The 15,232-nt window shown below is 43.2% G+C and overlaps 1 protein-coding gene across 1 annotated transcript in view; it reads right to left on the reverse strand.

Moving 5' to 3' along the window:
• The window catches only part of TCF12 (transcription factor 12), a 93,729-nt gene that overhangs the window by 4,079 nt on the left and 74,418 nt on the right, over nucleotides 1-15,232 (reverse strand). Inside the window, exons 12-19 of the mRNA XM_015811021.1 lie at nucleotides 7,621-7,685; nucleotides 6,145-6,223; nucleotides 5,635-5,708; nucleotides 4,577-4,648; nucleotides 3,809-4,015; nucleotides 2,079-2,178; nucleotides 1,254-1,425; nucleotides 1-137 (exon numbers count right to left, since the gene is read on the reverse strand). The exon at nucleotides 1-137 is cut by the window's left edge and continues 1 nt beyond it. Coding sequence (XP_015666507.1) covers nucleotides 1-137; nucleotides 1,254-1,425; nucleotides 2,079-2,178; nucleotides 3,809-4,015; nucleotides 4,577-4,648; nucleotides 5,635-5,708; nucleotides 6,145-6,223; nucleotides 7,621-7,685 — 906 coding nt within the window. The remainder of the gene's footprint in view (nucleotides 138-1,253; nucleotides 1,426-2,078; nucleotides 2,179-3,808; nucleotides 4,016-4,576; nucleotides 4,649-5,634; nucleotides 5,709-6,144; nucleotides 6,224-7,620; nucleotides 7,686-15,232) is intronic.

Genomic DNA, 15,232 nt, shown 5'->3' on the forward strand with positions numbered 1-15,232 from the left:
ACATCCGGCCCAGCTGCTTGAAGGCTTCGTTGATGTCCCGGACACGCAAGCGCTCCCGGGCATTGTTGGCCATCCGTCGCTCCCGCTCCCGCTCCAGCTTCTGCTCTGGGTTTAGTTCTTCATCTTCGTTCGTGCTGCTTTTGAAACAAAGACAGGAAAGGCATTGAGAGACAATTTTGTTCTTCCACATTCGCACAGATTATCGCCTTGCCTATAACCGGCTGGATTTTTTTGAAGCAGTAAACAATTTCATGCTTAGATATGCAGAAAAGCCACTGGGGGTGCATTTTCTGCAACAAACACTATGCTTTTAGTCTCCAAGGGGTTGCTGTGCCTGCTCTGCTTCTCACAAGAATGGGCACAAATTCACAGCCTGCCTGGCTATACAGGGGAGATACCTGGCCACTATCGTTCACTGATAATATGAATCTTTCTCTTGGCCCTTACTAGTTGTCAACCGTGTAAGCCAAACTTTTTAAGATTTAGCAATGTGCTGCTTTGTTTGGACAGCAAGTACAGCCAGGTAATCACACACAAGCCCTTCTGATCTGGATCAGATGGTCCAGGAGCTTTCAGAAGTGACAGTAGATTGGGCAATCCTCAGCTTACATCCATTCAATCAGCAATTGTTCAAAATTATGGTAGCACTAAAAAAATGGATGTACCACCAGCCCTTGAAGGTCTGGCCATCACAGACGTCCCATGATTGTGATCTGGGCCCTGAAGGGAGCTGCGGTCACACGATCGCTTCTCCCAAGCAAAGCAGGTAAGATCGCAAGTAGCTCTAGTCTCTTCTGCTTTTTCTCCCACCGTAGCAACCCACTGCATGCATACCTGCTCTCCCCTGACCTCCCCACACCAGCATCCCTTCCACCCCCATTGCTTGTTACTTGAGACTCCTGCCTCTACCCATTTAACAACTTGCATGTCTTGGGGTTACAACAGCCACCGGGATTGCTGTCACTAAGTGATGCTGCAGTCACGTGATGTCATGTTTTATGACCACCTCATAATTTAACAACAGCAATTCCAGTCCCTAATGTCATTGTAATCCAAGGACTACTTCCACTAAACTTAAGAAGGAAACCTGACCGTCATTCTATCCCAACAATCTGCTTAGATCCAGAAAATGGCCACTTTCCAGCCTGATGCCCAAACCTCAACCCCAAGGGTAACCCCCTCTACCTCTTCTGCTCATTCTGATCCAGACAGACCCCTTGATTTCTGGGATAGGAGGAAAGAAGCCAACATACCTCATCCTGCCTCTGGAGGAGGTTTTGATATCCTTCTGGGAGGACTCGTCATCAGATTTCATGTCATCAGAGGACGCGGGTTCCTGTGCATTGTCCTCCTTCTCCTTGTGCTCCAACTTGATCTGCAGCGGACCTAGGGCTACTGATGGGGTTGGCAGCCCAGCAGGCAGCCCTGCAAGGAAACCCAATAAAGAGCAACATGGCCTATTTTATTTATTGGTAAGATTTACATGGGTGCCCAGTCACTCTCCGTGACTCTGGGCCTCTTACAAACAATAAAAAACCCAAAATAAAAGGATAAAAAACCGTAACTCTCACCCACCCCTTTAGAAGAGAGAAGCTGTGACTGTCCTCTTAATGGATGGCAGGCAAAATCAAGAGCAAAGAGAAAGTGGCAGTTCCTATGAAATAGTTGGGCATATTTGAAGAGTTACAATTTGAAACTTGTTGCAGAAGTGGGTGCAAGCTTTCTGTAGAATGTCCAGATGAGTATGGTTTGATGAGAAACTTCTGGAATACCCTAGAGAGTTCTATATCTGAAGGGAAGGCTCTATCCACACTCAGTGCCAAGAGAGAGGCAGAGGCAGAGAGAGAGAGAGAGAGAGAGAGAGAGAGAGAGACGACAGACAGACAGAGGAGAGGCAGAGGCAGAGAGAGAGAGAGAGAGGACAGACAGACAGAGGAGAGAGAGAGAGAGAGAGAGAGAGAGAGAGAGAGAGAGAGAGAGGAGGAATCCTGCAGATCTGTAAAAAGGGCTTACGGTCATTACTCATTTCAAAGATTCCCACTAAATTTCCTGAGTGAAGAAATTGAAATGTGACTCACCTCTATAGCTTTCTTGGGTTTTATGGTTTAGTTCTGTACTCTGGGCAGGAACCGTGTTGCACAACCCTGAATGGTTGCTACTGAGGCTGACACCATCTTCCTAGACAAAGACAGCACAGACACAGATTACCCTTCACCCTGGAATGAGGTCAGCAATCTCCAATTAACCTGGGAAATTTTTGCCATTGTGCTGATTGCAATCCTACAGCAGAAATCACATATGCCATGTTGGAACTCAGTGAGCAAGTGGAGGGGCTTGCTGAGGGACTCTACTCCTCGGGAGTCACCACCCACACTTTCTGCAGGAGCTGCCCTCCCAGCAGAAGCAAGATGGGCACTCTTGTTGCTGATATTTGGGAAGGAAGAGAAAACTGGGAGTGTGCGAAGCACAGTATGAAGAATGGAACAGGGCATGAGAACGTGTAAGAACCAAGCAGAGGGACCTGCCCTCTTCCAGGCGTCTCACGGGGCCTAGAGTGTCGACTGGACCAAAACCAGGGAGGGAGGGAGGGAAGGAAGGAAGGAAGGAAGGAAGGGTGCTTCTTTGGCTTTGGACTGGTACTTGCCAATCCTGCTGCCTGCCCCCCGCCTGGCTTGCTTAGGTCTGAGGCCTAGCAGGCCGCCTGCTTGCCAGGATGAAAACGCTGAGAGGATGGGGGTGGTAGTGTTGCCATTCCATTGGCTCTTTTTCACTGGCTCCTCTGATGATCAAGACATCAGGTTTTACCAGTAGTTTTTATATAAGCACTACCTCCCCCAGATAAGCATTTATTTTATGAAGTCACACTTTCCAAAACTTAGATAAAAGCTAAAATGAAGCATAATTTAACACTGGCATTAGACCATAGAGACCAGGCTAAAGATACATTATGCTTTAAATAGTTTTAAAGAGCAATAAACTACATGTCTGAAACAGTATTAGGCTTGCAGCTTATGCCCTCTGCTGACCCTTGCCCCCATCTTTAACTTGATGACTAGGCAGTTTCACCTATACAAATCTGCAACCAGCTAGTTCCAGCTTGCCCCAAGATTCCTTCAAAAGAAAGAAAATGTATTCAGGGTTGAGCACAAAGACTCAGAATATCTGCAGGGAAATGGACTTCAGAAAGAAAATATACCAAAAATCATCCAGCTGATTAGAATAGACCTTGTTCTGTATGCGAATCTGATCTGTGAATTCTGCCCTTCCCCTCAAGGAAAGCTTTCAACATCTGTGCATGTGATGCATTAAGTTGTCTGCTTCATCACAGTTTTTTTCTATAGTAAAATAAATGAATAAACCATTGCTTAACACAATTAATATGAATGGAATTTTGTTGTACAAAATGACTGCTGTATTCTATCCCTTTCAGTAATCAAACAGCTGCTAATGGATTGAGGAGTTGGAATCCTGCCTTCATTATAAAATGCCCAGCTGCTATGGGGTTGCAGGTATGCAGTTTCCCATAGGGAGTACCAGTGCCCAGAGACCCCTTGGCTTGGGTGCTTGGAAAGGTGAGCTATAAATAAATAAATAAATAAATAAAGATACACCTGGTCTGTGGTCTGTTCACTCGGCCAACCATTTCAGATCTGCTCTTCTCTACACTTATTCTTGTCAACTCCCCCCCCCCTCCATGTCTTGATCAATTTGGCACCTGAATAATGACTCTTACTGATCAGCCTCAGACATTCATGCACCAGTTTGGAAAAGAGTGGGTCTGCCTAATAAGGAAAGATCAGAAGCTCACCATCAAGGCTTGTCTACTGGCTATGACGAGGCTGGATGTGCCGTAAGTGGCACTCAAAGTGCTAACGGGCCCATTGTGGGATAGCCGCAATAAGCCCTCCATCTCTCCGTGGGCCCCTGCCAGGCTCGTTGAAGGCCCCACAGCATGGTTTCTCAGCACGTGGATGGCGTCATCGAGTCTGTCCAGGCGATCTTCCATCCGGGACTGCTGTTGGGATTGAGGGGTGCAGGAAGGTCATTTATGGCACAGAGCGGTTTATTCCATTCTATTCTCAAGCATTCTACAATGGGAAATGGGAAAGGCAGCCAGGGAAATGTGGTGGTATCAAAAGGATTTCGAAAACAGCCAGAAATGAACCAGCAACTATGTGAGAGGGTAACACTTCTGGCTTCAAAACAAAAGAGAGATGAACTACAAAACTAATCTTGTTTGGTGTTCTGGAATAAACTTAAAAGAAAGAAGAGAGGGGAGGGGGGTTTGAGATAGAGCAGTTTGCTTTCAGGTTTGAGCTCTCGAATCACATTTTCTTGATTTCATGCCAGCATTTATCTTGGCATATATTTATTGATTGTTCAAATAAAGTATGCAAAAGAGCATTCACATTTATAGCCTTTCTACAAGTTGAAAAGACAAACTGGTGGAAGGAAGAGATGCATCAGCTGTGCCATAGTAAATGGGGTGGGCTGTTACTTGTAAAAATCTGTTAAGTAGAGTTAACAAAAAAAACCCAAAACCCTCCAAAAGGCACCCTCTAAACAGAAATAGTACCTCACAGACATCCTTTAAGAAGGACATAGCATCTTGCAAATGCTCATGAAGTTGTTGCTCAACTCGATTTTTCTGGCAAAGTCAAGACAGAACAAGAAGCAAAGCACAAGTTAAGTAACGATAAAGAGGTGAGGTAAATAGCTGGTATGCAGGTCGGCCTCAGTTGTTAGTTAAGTTAATTTCACAAAGGTTTAATTAAACTCAAAAATAAGGGGATAAAATGCTGTGCACTAAAGCAATCTCTATAGATTGCTTTTGTACATTCGCGATGGATGGCAGTAGGCAAATTACTGTATTTGTTAGCTGCATGAGAAAAATGTTACCTTGGGAGATCTTAAAGATGCAAAATGCTTCATCAATAGGTACACATTATTTTTCTCTTCTGCTTCTAGACGGGATTGACAGCTTTCTACAGTAATTCCTATCACCATCTCTCCTCCACAGATGCACACCAAATATTTAGTGGAAATCCGGGAAGCAGACCACTCTTTCCTCCCCCCCCCATGCCCCTTCCACAGCTAAGTCCGCAGAACCCCAAGGCAGCGATCGGGAGCAACCGGAGATTCATCCCCCTAAACTCCTTTCATGCTGATGGTCACATGACTGGATACCATGCATCCCCTTCACTCCATACACACAGTGGGTTCTCTTTATCCTTAATTTTTCTGTGCTGAAGAGCCCCACACGATGCCTCCTTTCTTGAGTTACACCAATTGCCTTTTGGCATATTTTCAAATTCTGCAATATCCTTTGAGACCGACGGTCCTTGAACAAAAGAGATGCTGATGTAGTAATGTAAATGGCAAGCAGAATTATACTATTTTCAACTCAATGCAGGAAGCTCCCAAAGATAAAACTCATTTTGATGTTGCAGTTTTCATTATTGCTAAATTAATGATTTTAATGAACTGTAAGTTTTCCTGAGAAAATAGTTTTGAAAGCAACCTACACAAAAACAAGTATCTTGGTTCTGTTAGAGGAAATGAATGTTTAAATAAGATTTGTTTCAATAAAGCCAGCAAGCCATTTCTTGGCCAGAGTTGCTCAGCAATTCTTACCAATGAATGTAAAGAATTTTCATAGCTTGGAAGTGAAGGGGCTTGTCCTCCAGTTCTTGACCACTGACCAGCATCTGTCAAAATCAACATTGCTGAAGCATGGCACATGCAGGATAAACACATCTTACTGCTGCCAACATCTTCTGATTTATAAAGAGCTTTCTATTATTTTTATATGCAGTTTGGATTGTGTTTCTTTGTGGAACCCACTAAGGACCAAGCACAGAATACTGACTGACAACTGGAAGTGGGGGGGTAGAGATAACCTTCCCAGAAAAGTAATGACTGGTTCCCAGTATGCTGAATAAGAGCACCTTACATAACAAATTTTGGACAAAGGGGCATTCATAGGTTCTCTGCACATGCTCAGCAGCTCTTTGAGGTATACTGGAGAACAGAGATCCAACAAAACAGCACAACTGCCAGAGCACATCTCTATGCTAGAAAACCAGTTCTTACAAAATTTTGAAAAAGGAAGTGGAGGTAGGGGGAGGAGGAGATGGATAGTACTTGTGAGAGATGATGGTGATCCAACAAGTGTTGAAGGATTTGAAGTAAAGCTACTGCTAGTGTGGTCAGGAGAATAAATCTGAAAAAAAAAAGAAATGTCACAATATAAATGTAACCGACGTTAAAAAAAATCAGCTGAACAACAATTGAAGAAAAGGAAATGCTTAGAAATATTCAGCTTGGTAACTCTGAAAATTTTATTAATGTATCTGTAATTGACCTGATAGGGCAAGCCAGTAGAATATAAAATGAGAGCAAACCCATTTGGATAATGAGACTGATGTTACCTAGTTAGATAATGAAACCCCTGCAAGAAAACAACCAAGCTCAGAGAGCACCAAGGACCCCATAGTTCAACCCTGAGGGACAAATATTCCATTCTATCAATAACTGTAATTCTCTGTGATTCTCTCCCCAATGCAGTTCCTATTGTTCTTATATAATCGTTCTCAATGCTACTGTTTACCTTAAATGCACACCTGACTAGGAACAAAATATGAGAAATTTGAACACCACCAGGATAAATCTGTGCATCCATTCACCTAACAAAGGCAAAGTTACCAAGCCTGCAGCTGTAGGCTCTGACCTGTTAATGTTAACGTAGGGACTTAAAATGCCCATGTCATCCTGTTGGGATCCCCGGCCTCAAGCAACAAAGCCATTCAAGGATCACTTGGAAAAGTCAACTTCCCAATGTTTCCCTCTCTTCTGTTTAGAATGAAACCAACTCCTCCTTTGTGGAGGAAGCCCACCCCAGGAGGAAGCTTTGGTGAGGAAACTTTAGGGCAAAGCTGTTTCAGGCAAGGTAGTGCATCACTCAACCATCGTCTTTGCCATGCAGTTAATTACAGAATTTATTTCTCAAGGTGAATTTATTTCTTAACCTCTGGACAATAAACAGCTTTTCTGGGTGCTACACTACTACATTTTACCAGCTGCCCCCAGTTGTAGATCTAAAGTGGAATATTTCAAGGGTCATGGCTTAAAATATAAATGGCATTAAAGAAACAACCCTGAATAGGAGAGCTCCCCAGACAGTCTTTGGAAATATATAGCACATAATTATTTAATCAATTTGTCTTTTGCTTTGGGTCTTGCATCTTGTTTTCTGTTGCTCTGTGTATGCATTCTCCTCTGTCCGCACGCACCTCTGCCTATCGGGGGAAGAAGACAGCCCAACTGCTCCATAATCTTAACTAGCAACCTTTCTCTTCCAAGAAAACAAGTTTTGCTGCCATGCTTGCATATAATGTGCCTGACTGGAGCTTTAGGTGTGAATGAACTTTAGAACATCAATCACAAATCCAAGTAAATGCCACTCTCAAATCCAAGCCACACTGGGGTTGCCTGACCACAGACACCTCTAGATGCATTCTGCATTTGCTCACTGACATCTACTTGAGGCAATCCGAAGGGCAAGAATTTGTATATGGAGTTTGGATCCTTCCTAGGATTGCTCCACATACAATTACTTACTGAGGCCAAAGCTTTTCCAAGGGCGTCCCCAGTCTGTGAACTTCCACCAGTATTCCCTCTATGAACTGTAAAGAAAAAGGCAACACAATACTGATGTGGTGCAGATGGTGAGAACACCAGGCAGTATTTAAGAGAGCAAAATGGGGGAAAGAGGAAGAGAGCGATCAAGAAGGAAAACTGGGAATTACCTCTGCCCTGCTGTTCTCAAAGGGGCCTTCATTCTGGGGAAAGCGCATCCTCTCAATTACAGGCAAAGTTGATTTGCAAAGATGCTAAGGGAAGGGGTTTCCTTCAAGAGTGCTGGAAAGCAAACTTTCCCAACCTACAGTCAACCGCAGAGCCCCAAAGCATCACTGAATCGGTTTATATAGAATTATATTTCTCCCGTCACATGGATTTCCAGAACTTGGGGAAAGGAGAGGCAATAACCTCCAGTGTGCTCATCTGTTCTAACCCATTTTGAGCCGGGCCGTGGATCATTCTCTACTTTAGGGACCTAGGTAAATCCCTATCCCAGTCTTATTATGATCAAGAATTAAAACACAAATCCAAACATTTTTTCCCCCTCGGTGCTACAAATATTTGGCATTTAAAATACAATGTGTCTCTATGATAGGTCTTACTCATACTCATCTGCAATCTTTTCAAAGGCAGCATTATCAGGCTTTAAAAATGTATGTCAATGTGCCAAGGCCTTATAGCCAATTTACTGCAATCCCCAATCAATGCAGGAGACCTCAATCTAAAACATCCTGAATTTCCATGACAGAGTAACTAAAAGGACTACATGCTATGAGGAATGGACTTTGATGTCCTTTAGAGAAGTCTTACCCCTGGCCTGGAAGGGGTAAGACCTTGAGGCGTTCTCCCTCTGAGCCACCTGGCAAAGGCAGAAGCAGAAACTCTGACCTCGGTGAGGATATCAACCTTGCAGTTTCTCTGTGAATCTTAGTTCTGCCTATAAAGAAGCCAAGGGCCCTTCAAACGCCCAAGTTCTGCTGTACCCTTCAGGTTAGGGAGATTAGAAGATTGGTAGTGGCATGTCCAAAATCTATGGAAAACAGAAGTAACTTTAGGTATGAATGCCAGATCTGGCTGCAGCATTTAATCTTTATGAAAGAGAAGGTCGATTAACTTAGGCAAATTCAGCACCCCAGGTATGGGCTTCCTAATGAATGGCCACTGTGGGAGGAGAATGCTAGGCTAGATAGATGTAAGGAACCACTTCAATCCACATCTTAAGAAAGCAGAACTCTTGGAAACGATCTCTTCCAACAGGAACTTTTATTAAGAGAAATTGATAGCAGGCATGATAGACAGGATCTGAGGGATTCCCTTACAAATCGATGTTTTAAAGTGTCGCTAAGCAGCCCCCACCCTACAGTTCTTCCAGGTGATTCAGACCGGCAAATTTCTAGGTGTTAAATCCAGGAAAGATAACATCAATCCAGCTCCGTTGTGCATGATCATTCAACAGCTCCTCACACCTCATTTTGATGATGGGGAAATAAACCAGATGCCGGAGGTCTGTATCTTTTCACCCCCCTTTTCCTAGCTGCCAGGTAAGGAGGAGAAGTTCAGAGGGGCATAGGATAAGAGGCAAATTGTTACATTGTAATGGTTAGCAGACCCGAAGGCGAATAAACAAAAGGTTACTTTGTAGTGAATAGAGGAAGTGAGAGTAATAAAACCCGCATGCATATCCCCCCTTCCCCTTGGGAGTATGGCAAGATCCAGGGAGGGGTAAGAATTGGTTTTAGATCAGAGTAGATAGATAGAAAGGAAATATAATTGGATTCTGACATCCTGCCCCCCTTAAAAATAAGAGAGATCCACCTGTAGAGAAAACAAAACAGGTATAAAAGTTAGTCTGGCTTGTTGGGGTACTCTGTATGAAACATCTTTAACAGTTTCGGGGCTCTGACATGACGTTTATGTAGCCACTCGTTTTGTGAGGAGGGGAGGGATTTCCATGCTACTAGGTACTGAGTTGTCCCATGATATCTCCTAGAGTCTAGGATTTCCTTTATCTCGAAGTGTTGTTCTCCTTCCATCATGATTGGAGGTGGTGGTGGTGGGGAATTTTTGGCCGTAAGGTTGATTATTGTTCTCTTTTCAGCAAACTGCAGTGAAAAATTGGGTGTATTTGCCTGAGATTTTTGGGTAATTCTAATTCTACTGTTACCGGGTTTATGATTCTTTTAATTGGAAAATGTACTATATATTTTGGTCCAAGTTTTTTACAGGGTTGTAGGGATTTTAGGTATTTTGTAGACAAATATACCATTTCTCCTACAATGAATGGTGTGGGTTCAATTCTTTTTTTATCTGCTTGTGCTTTGTATGCTTGCCTAGCTTCGTCTAAGGCTTTTCTAACTATTGGCCAGGTGTTTTGTAATTGTTCCATCCATTCTTTCAGTGATGGGATTGCTGATTCGTTTGGGATTAATTCTGGCATGGGGTTGAAACTTTGACCGGTGGCTATTTGAAAAGGGGTGTAGCCTGTGCTGGAGTGGACTGCGTTATTGTAGGCAACTTCTGCAAAAGGGAGTAGGTCCGTCCAATTCGTTTGCTGTAAATTAATAAAGCATCTTAAGTATTGCTGAAGTACTGAGTTTGAGCGTTCTGATTGACCGTTCTCTTGACGATGATGACTAGATGACAGTCCATGAGTGGTTCCTAAGTGGGATAAAAATTCCTTCCAAAAAGCTGATGTAAATTGCACTCCCCTATCAGATATGATGCATTGGGGTGCCCCATGCAATCTGTAAATGTGCTGCATGAAAAGTTTCACTAGGTTTTTGCGGTGGGAATCTTTTGGCAAGGGATAAAGTGTACCTGTTTGGAAAACAAGTCCGTGACCGTCCAGATGTCAGTGTTTCCATTGCTTTCTGGTAATTCCACTATAAAATCCATGGCTATTTCCCTCCAGGTGGCTGAGGGATTCGCCACTGGTTGTAACAGTCCGGGTGATTTCTCTTGTAATCTCTTAGCAGTTGTGCACGTTGGGCAGCTGGCCACGTAACTTTCTATGTCCTTTTTCATGGATGGCCACCAAAATTGCCTTTTAATTAAGTGTAATGTTTTTACAAATCCAAAATGCCCTGCTGATTTTGTGTCATGGCAAAGCTGCATGAATGTGACCCTCTGGGTGGTTGATATATATATATATTCCCCTACCCAAGGCAGTCCATCCTTGATTGTGCACACGTGTCTATTTTTCTGGAACCATTCATCTGTTTCCAAAGTTTTCCGGAATTCGATTCCGGTTTGGCTATCCAGCTGCGGTTTTAATTTAGCTTGGGCTCTGGTGGTTACTGGTGCTGCCAGTTGTAGTTCTGCCATAAGTGGTTTAGAATCGTTGGCTTGCGTGCTGTTATATTGGGGCATGCGAGACAGTGCATCTGCCAAGAAGTTCTCCTCCCCCCGGCAAGTGCTTGAGCGTAAAGTGGAATTGGTGAAAATGCTGGGACCAGCGGGCTTGCTTGGGGTTGAGCTTCCTGGGTGTTTTCAAGGCTTCCAGGTTTTTGTGGTCTGTCCACACCTGAAAAGGGATTTTATTCCCTTCAAGGAATTGGCGCCACCTAAGTAATGACCAACGTATCCCGTATGCCTCTTTCTCCCACGTGGGCCAGCGCTGTTCCGTTTCGGTGAGTTTCCTGGATGTATACGCGCATGGTTGCAATACCCCTTCATCATTTTCTTGTAATAGTACAGCCCCCACGGCCACATCACTTGCATCTGCCTGTATTACGAAGGGCTTATCCATGTCTGGATGCCTCAGTACGGGTTCGGCAGAAAAGAGTCTCTTTAATCTCTCAAACGCCGCTTGGCATTCCATTGTCCATTTTAGTGGCTGGCTAGGTTTCACTGAGGATTCTCCCTTCGTTTTTAGTAAGTTCGTGAGGGGCAGGGCTATCTGGGCAAATGAGGGAATGAATTGGCGGTAAAAGTGTGCAAAACCCAGGAAACTTTGCAGCTGCTTCCTTGTGCTTCTCTGACCTTCTCTGGGTCCATTTCAATGCCCTGTGGGGATATGCGATAACCCAGGTAGTCTATTCTTTCCTGGTGGAATTTGCATTTCGATAATTTGGCATACAGGTGGGCAGCTCGCAGTTTCGTTAAAACCGCTCTGACTAGGTTGACATGTTCCTCTTTGGATGATAATAATAGTAATAATAGTAATAATAGTAATAATAGTAATAATAGTAATAATAATAATAATAATAATAGGACCCCCAGTGATATGGTTGTGGGGCTTGTGTACTCTGAGGAAGATGAGAGCTATGCCAGAAGTTCAACCATACTGGACAGGTCTCATCAGAGGAGTCAGACAAAGAGTGTCTCTCCCATAAAAAATATGGTGAGACGTAAATTTCAGAATGCCATACCGGCTCGGATGTCGCCCAGGTTAACAAGGTCCGTGCTAGATATTGAAGTTCCTGGATATCTGGGTTACAGGACTCAGGACTGTTGGCTGAGCAACCAGGGCCAGCAGCTGCAGAACTACTGGAAGAAAAGGTGTTTACCCATCGCAGATACACAGTGATTGAAAACAAAGAAATAATGATCTGTTACTACAGATCAAGTCCAACAAGAAGAAGATATCTAAAACGAATGCACCAGTTCTGGAAAGAACTACATCCAGAATCAGAAATAACAGAACAGAGACTAGCAGATCAACGCCGATTTATAATACAAAATAAAGTATTCACAGAAACAGAATTGGACGAACTGCAAAGGTTTACCCAGGGCAAAGAAATCAAAGCCTTACCAGAAGTAATTCAGAATATAGAGGCAAACCAGGGGGAGTTGGCAGTGAAGAAATCCATCAGAGATATACAACTGTTCTCATTTGGAAACCAGGCACCTCTTCCTCAGGAAGAACAAAACCCTCTAACTAAAGAAATAAAAGAATTGAAACAAAGAATAACTGAGCATCTAGAACAGCACAAAAACAACAGAATAAGGCTGCCTGCATTGAAGCTTGTTCCAAAAAAACAGCTAACACAAGCATTAAAAGATGCAAATACTGCAATATCAAGTATAAATACCAATTCACTGCAAGAAACAAACCAACTAATGTACAGCACAGCTGCAGTTATAACTGAATACCTGGGATGCAAAAGCAACAAAGAAGAAAAACAAACAAACAGTGCACCTGAAAAATGGAAGGTTAGACTAGAAAATAAGATCAGCAAGTTAAGATCACATACAAGCAAGCTAGAACAGATGAAAGAAAAGAAGCTGAAGAACAAGAAGACCAAAGAATACCTAATCAAGAAATACCACTTAGAAACAAGGAAGATCAAGGAAGCACTGGAAATAATAAAGCAACAAATAACAGCTATAGCCAGGAAAATCAGTAGATATGAAGCTCGAATTGCAAACTATAAGCAGAACCTCCAATTTCAATCCAATCAGAAACGTTTCTACCAATCCATCAATGGAGAAACTGCAATGAATCAGTCAGTACCTGACAAGGAAGAAACAGTGCAGTTATGGAAGCAGATATGGGATAACCCCAAAAAATACAACAAGGATGCGGCTTGGTTAAAAGAGGTGGATGCAAATAAAACAGAAGTTGAAATGAAAGAACTAGTAATAACAACAAAAATGGTAGAAAAAAGAGCAAGGAAAATCAAAAATTGGTCAGCACCAGGTGAAGATGAAATGCATGGGTTTTGGTTGAAACATCTAACTGTTATACACCCACTCATTGCCAAGCAGTTCAACAATATACTACAAGGAGGAGAAATTGAAAAGTGGCTAACAACTGGGAAAACCTACTTAATAATGAAAAATCCAGCAAAAGGGGCAACACCAGGCAACTACAGGCCAACTACCTGCTTACCAACAACTTTCAAATTACTAACTGGTGTGGTAGCTGATGCAGTACAACAGCATCTAGTTGAAAACAATCTCTTTCCACCTGAGCAGAAAGGAAACCACCCCAATAGCAGAGGAACAAAAGATCAACTCCTAATAGACAAAATGATCTTGGAAAACTGCAAGAAAAGGAAGACCAACCTGAATGTGGCATGGATTGACTACAAAAAGGCATTTGACTCTCTGCCACATGACTGGATAATCAAGTGCCTAGAAATAACAGGAGTCAGTAGAAACATCAGAAAATTTGTGCAAAGATCGNCAAAGAAGCTGAAGAAACAGTGGACCACCTGGTAAGCTGCTGCAAGAAGATCGCACAGACTGACTACAAGCAGCGGCATGACAAAGTAGCAACAATGGTGCATTGGAAGATCTGCAAGAAATATCATTTGCCTGTAAGCAAGAACTGGTGGGATCATAAAATAGAGAAAGTCATAGAAAATGATAAAGTTAAACTGCTCGGAGACTTCAGAATTCAAACAGACAAGCACCTGCAGCATAACACCCCGGACTTAACAATTGTCGATAAGAAAGACAAAAAAGTCTGGATAGTGGACGTGGCAGTGCCTGGAGACAGCAGAATAGACGAGAAAGAACTGGAGAAGATAACAAAATACAAAGACCTACAAATAGAAATAGAAAGACTGTGGCAAAAGCAAGCAAGGGTAGAACCAATAGTAATAGGCGCCTTGGGTGCAATCCCAAAACAACTTGAGCACCACTTGAACACCATTGGCATTGACAAATTCGCCATTAGTCAATTGCAAAAGGCGGCCTTACTAGGAACTGCTTTCATCCTGCGACGATATCTGTAATACCATCAAACATCCACCTGCCTATCCCAGGTCCTTGGTAAGGACTCGATAGGTAGACAAAATGCCAAATCCAGTCTGAACATCTGGCTGACTGCGATGATCCATAATAATAATAATAAAGTTGGAAGGGACCTTGGAGGTCATCGAGTCCAACCCCCTGCTCAGGCAGGAAACCCTACACCATTTCGGACAGATGGCTGTCCAGTCTCTTCTTAAAAACTTCCAGTGTTGGAGCATTCACCGCTTCTGGAGGCAGGTTGCTCCACTGGTTAATTGTTCTAACTGTCAGGAAGTTTCTCCTTAGTTCTAGGTTGCTTCACTCCTTGATTAGTTTCCATCCGTTGCTTCTTGTCCTGCCCTCAGGCGCTTTGGAGAATAGCTTGACTCCCTCTTCTTTGTGGCAGCCCCTGAGATATTGGAACACTGCTATCATGTTCCCCCCTCGTCCTTCTCTTCGTTAAACTAGACATACCCAATTCCAGCAACCGTTCCTCATATGTTTTAGCCTCCAGTCCCCTAATCATCTTTGTTGCTCTTCTCTGTACTCTTTCTAGAGTCTCAGCATCTTTTTACATCGTGGTGACCAAAACTGGATGCAGTATTCCAAGTGTGGCCTTACCAAGGCATTGTAAAGTGGTATTAATACTTCACGTGATCTTGATTCTATCCCTCTGTTAATGCAGCCCAGCACTGAGTTGGCTTTTTTGGCAGCTGCAGCACACTGCAGGCTCATATTTAAGTGATTGTCCACTAGGACTCCGAGATCCCTCTCACAGTTACTACTATTGAGCAAGGTACCCCCTATACTATACCTGTACATTTGGTTTTTCTTGCCTAAATGTAGAACCTTACTTTTTTCACCATTGAATTTCATTTTGTTAGATAGCGCCCAGTGTTCAAGTCTGTCC

Source organism: Protobothrops mucrosquamatus, unplaced genomic scaffold (genome assembly GCF_001527695.2).
Source record: "Protobothrops mucrosquamatus isolate PMUCROS unplaced genomic scaffold, P.Mucros_1.0 scaffold27, whole genome shotgun sequence".
Classification (NCBI taxonomy): Eukaryota; Metazoa; Chordata; class Lepidosauria; order Squamata; family Viperidae; genus Protobothrops; species Protobothrops mucrosquamatus.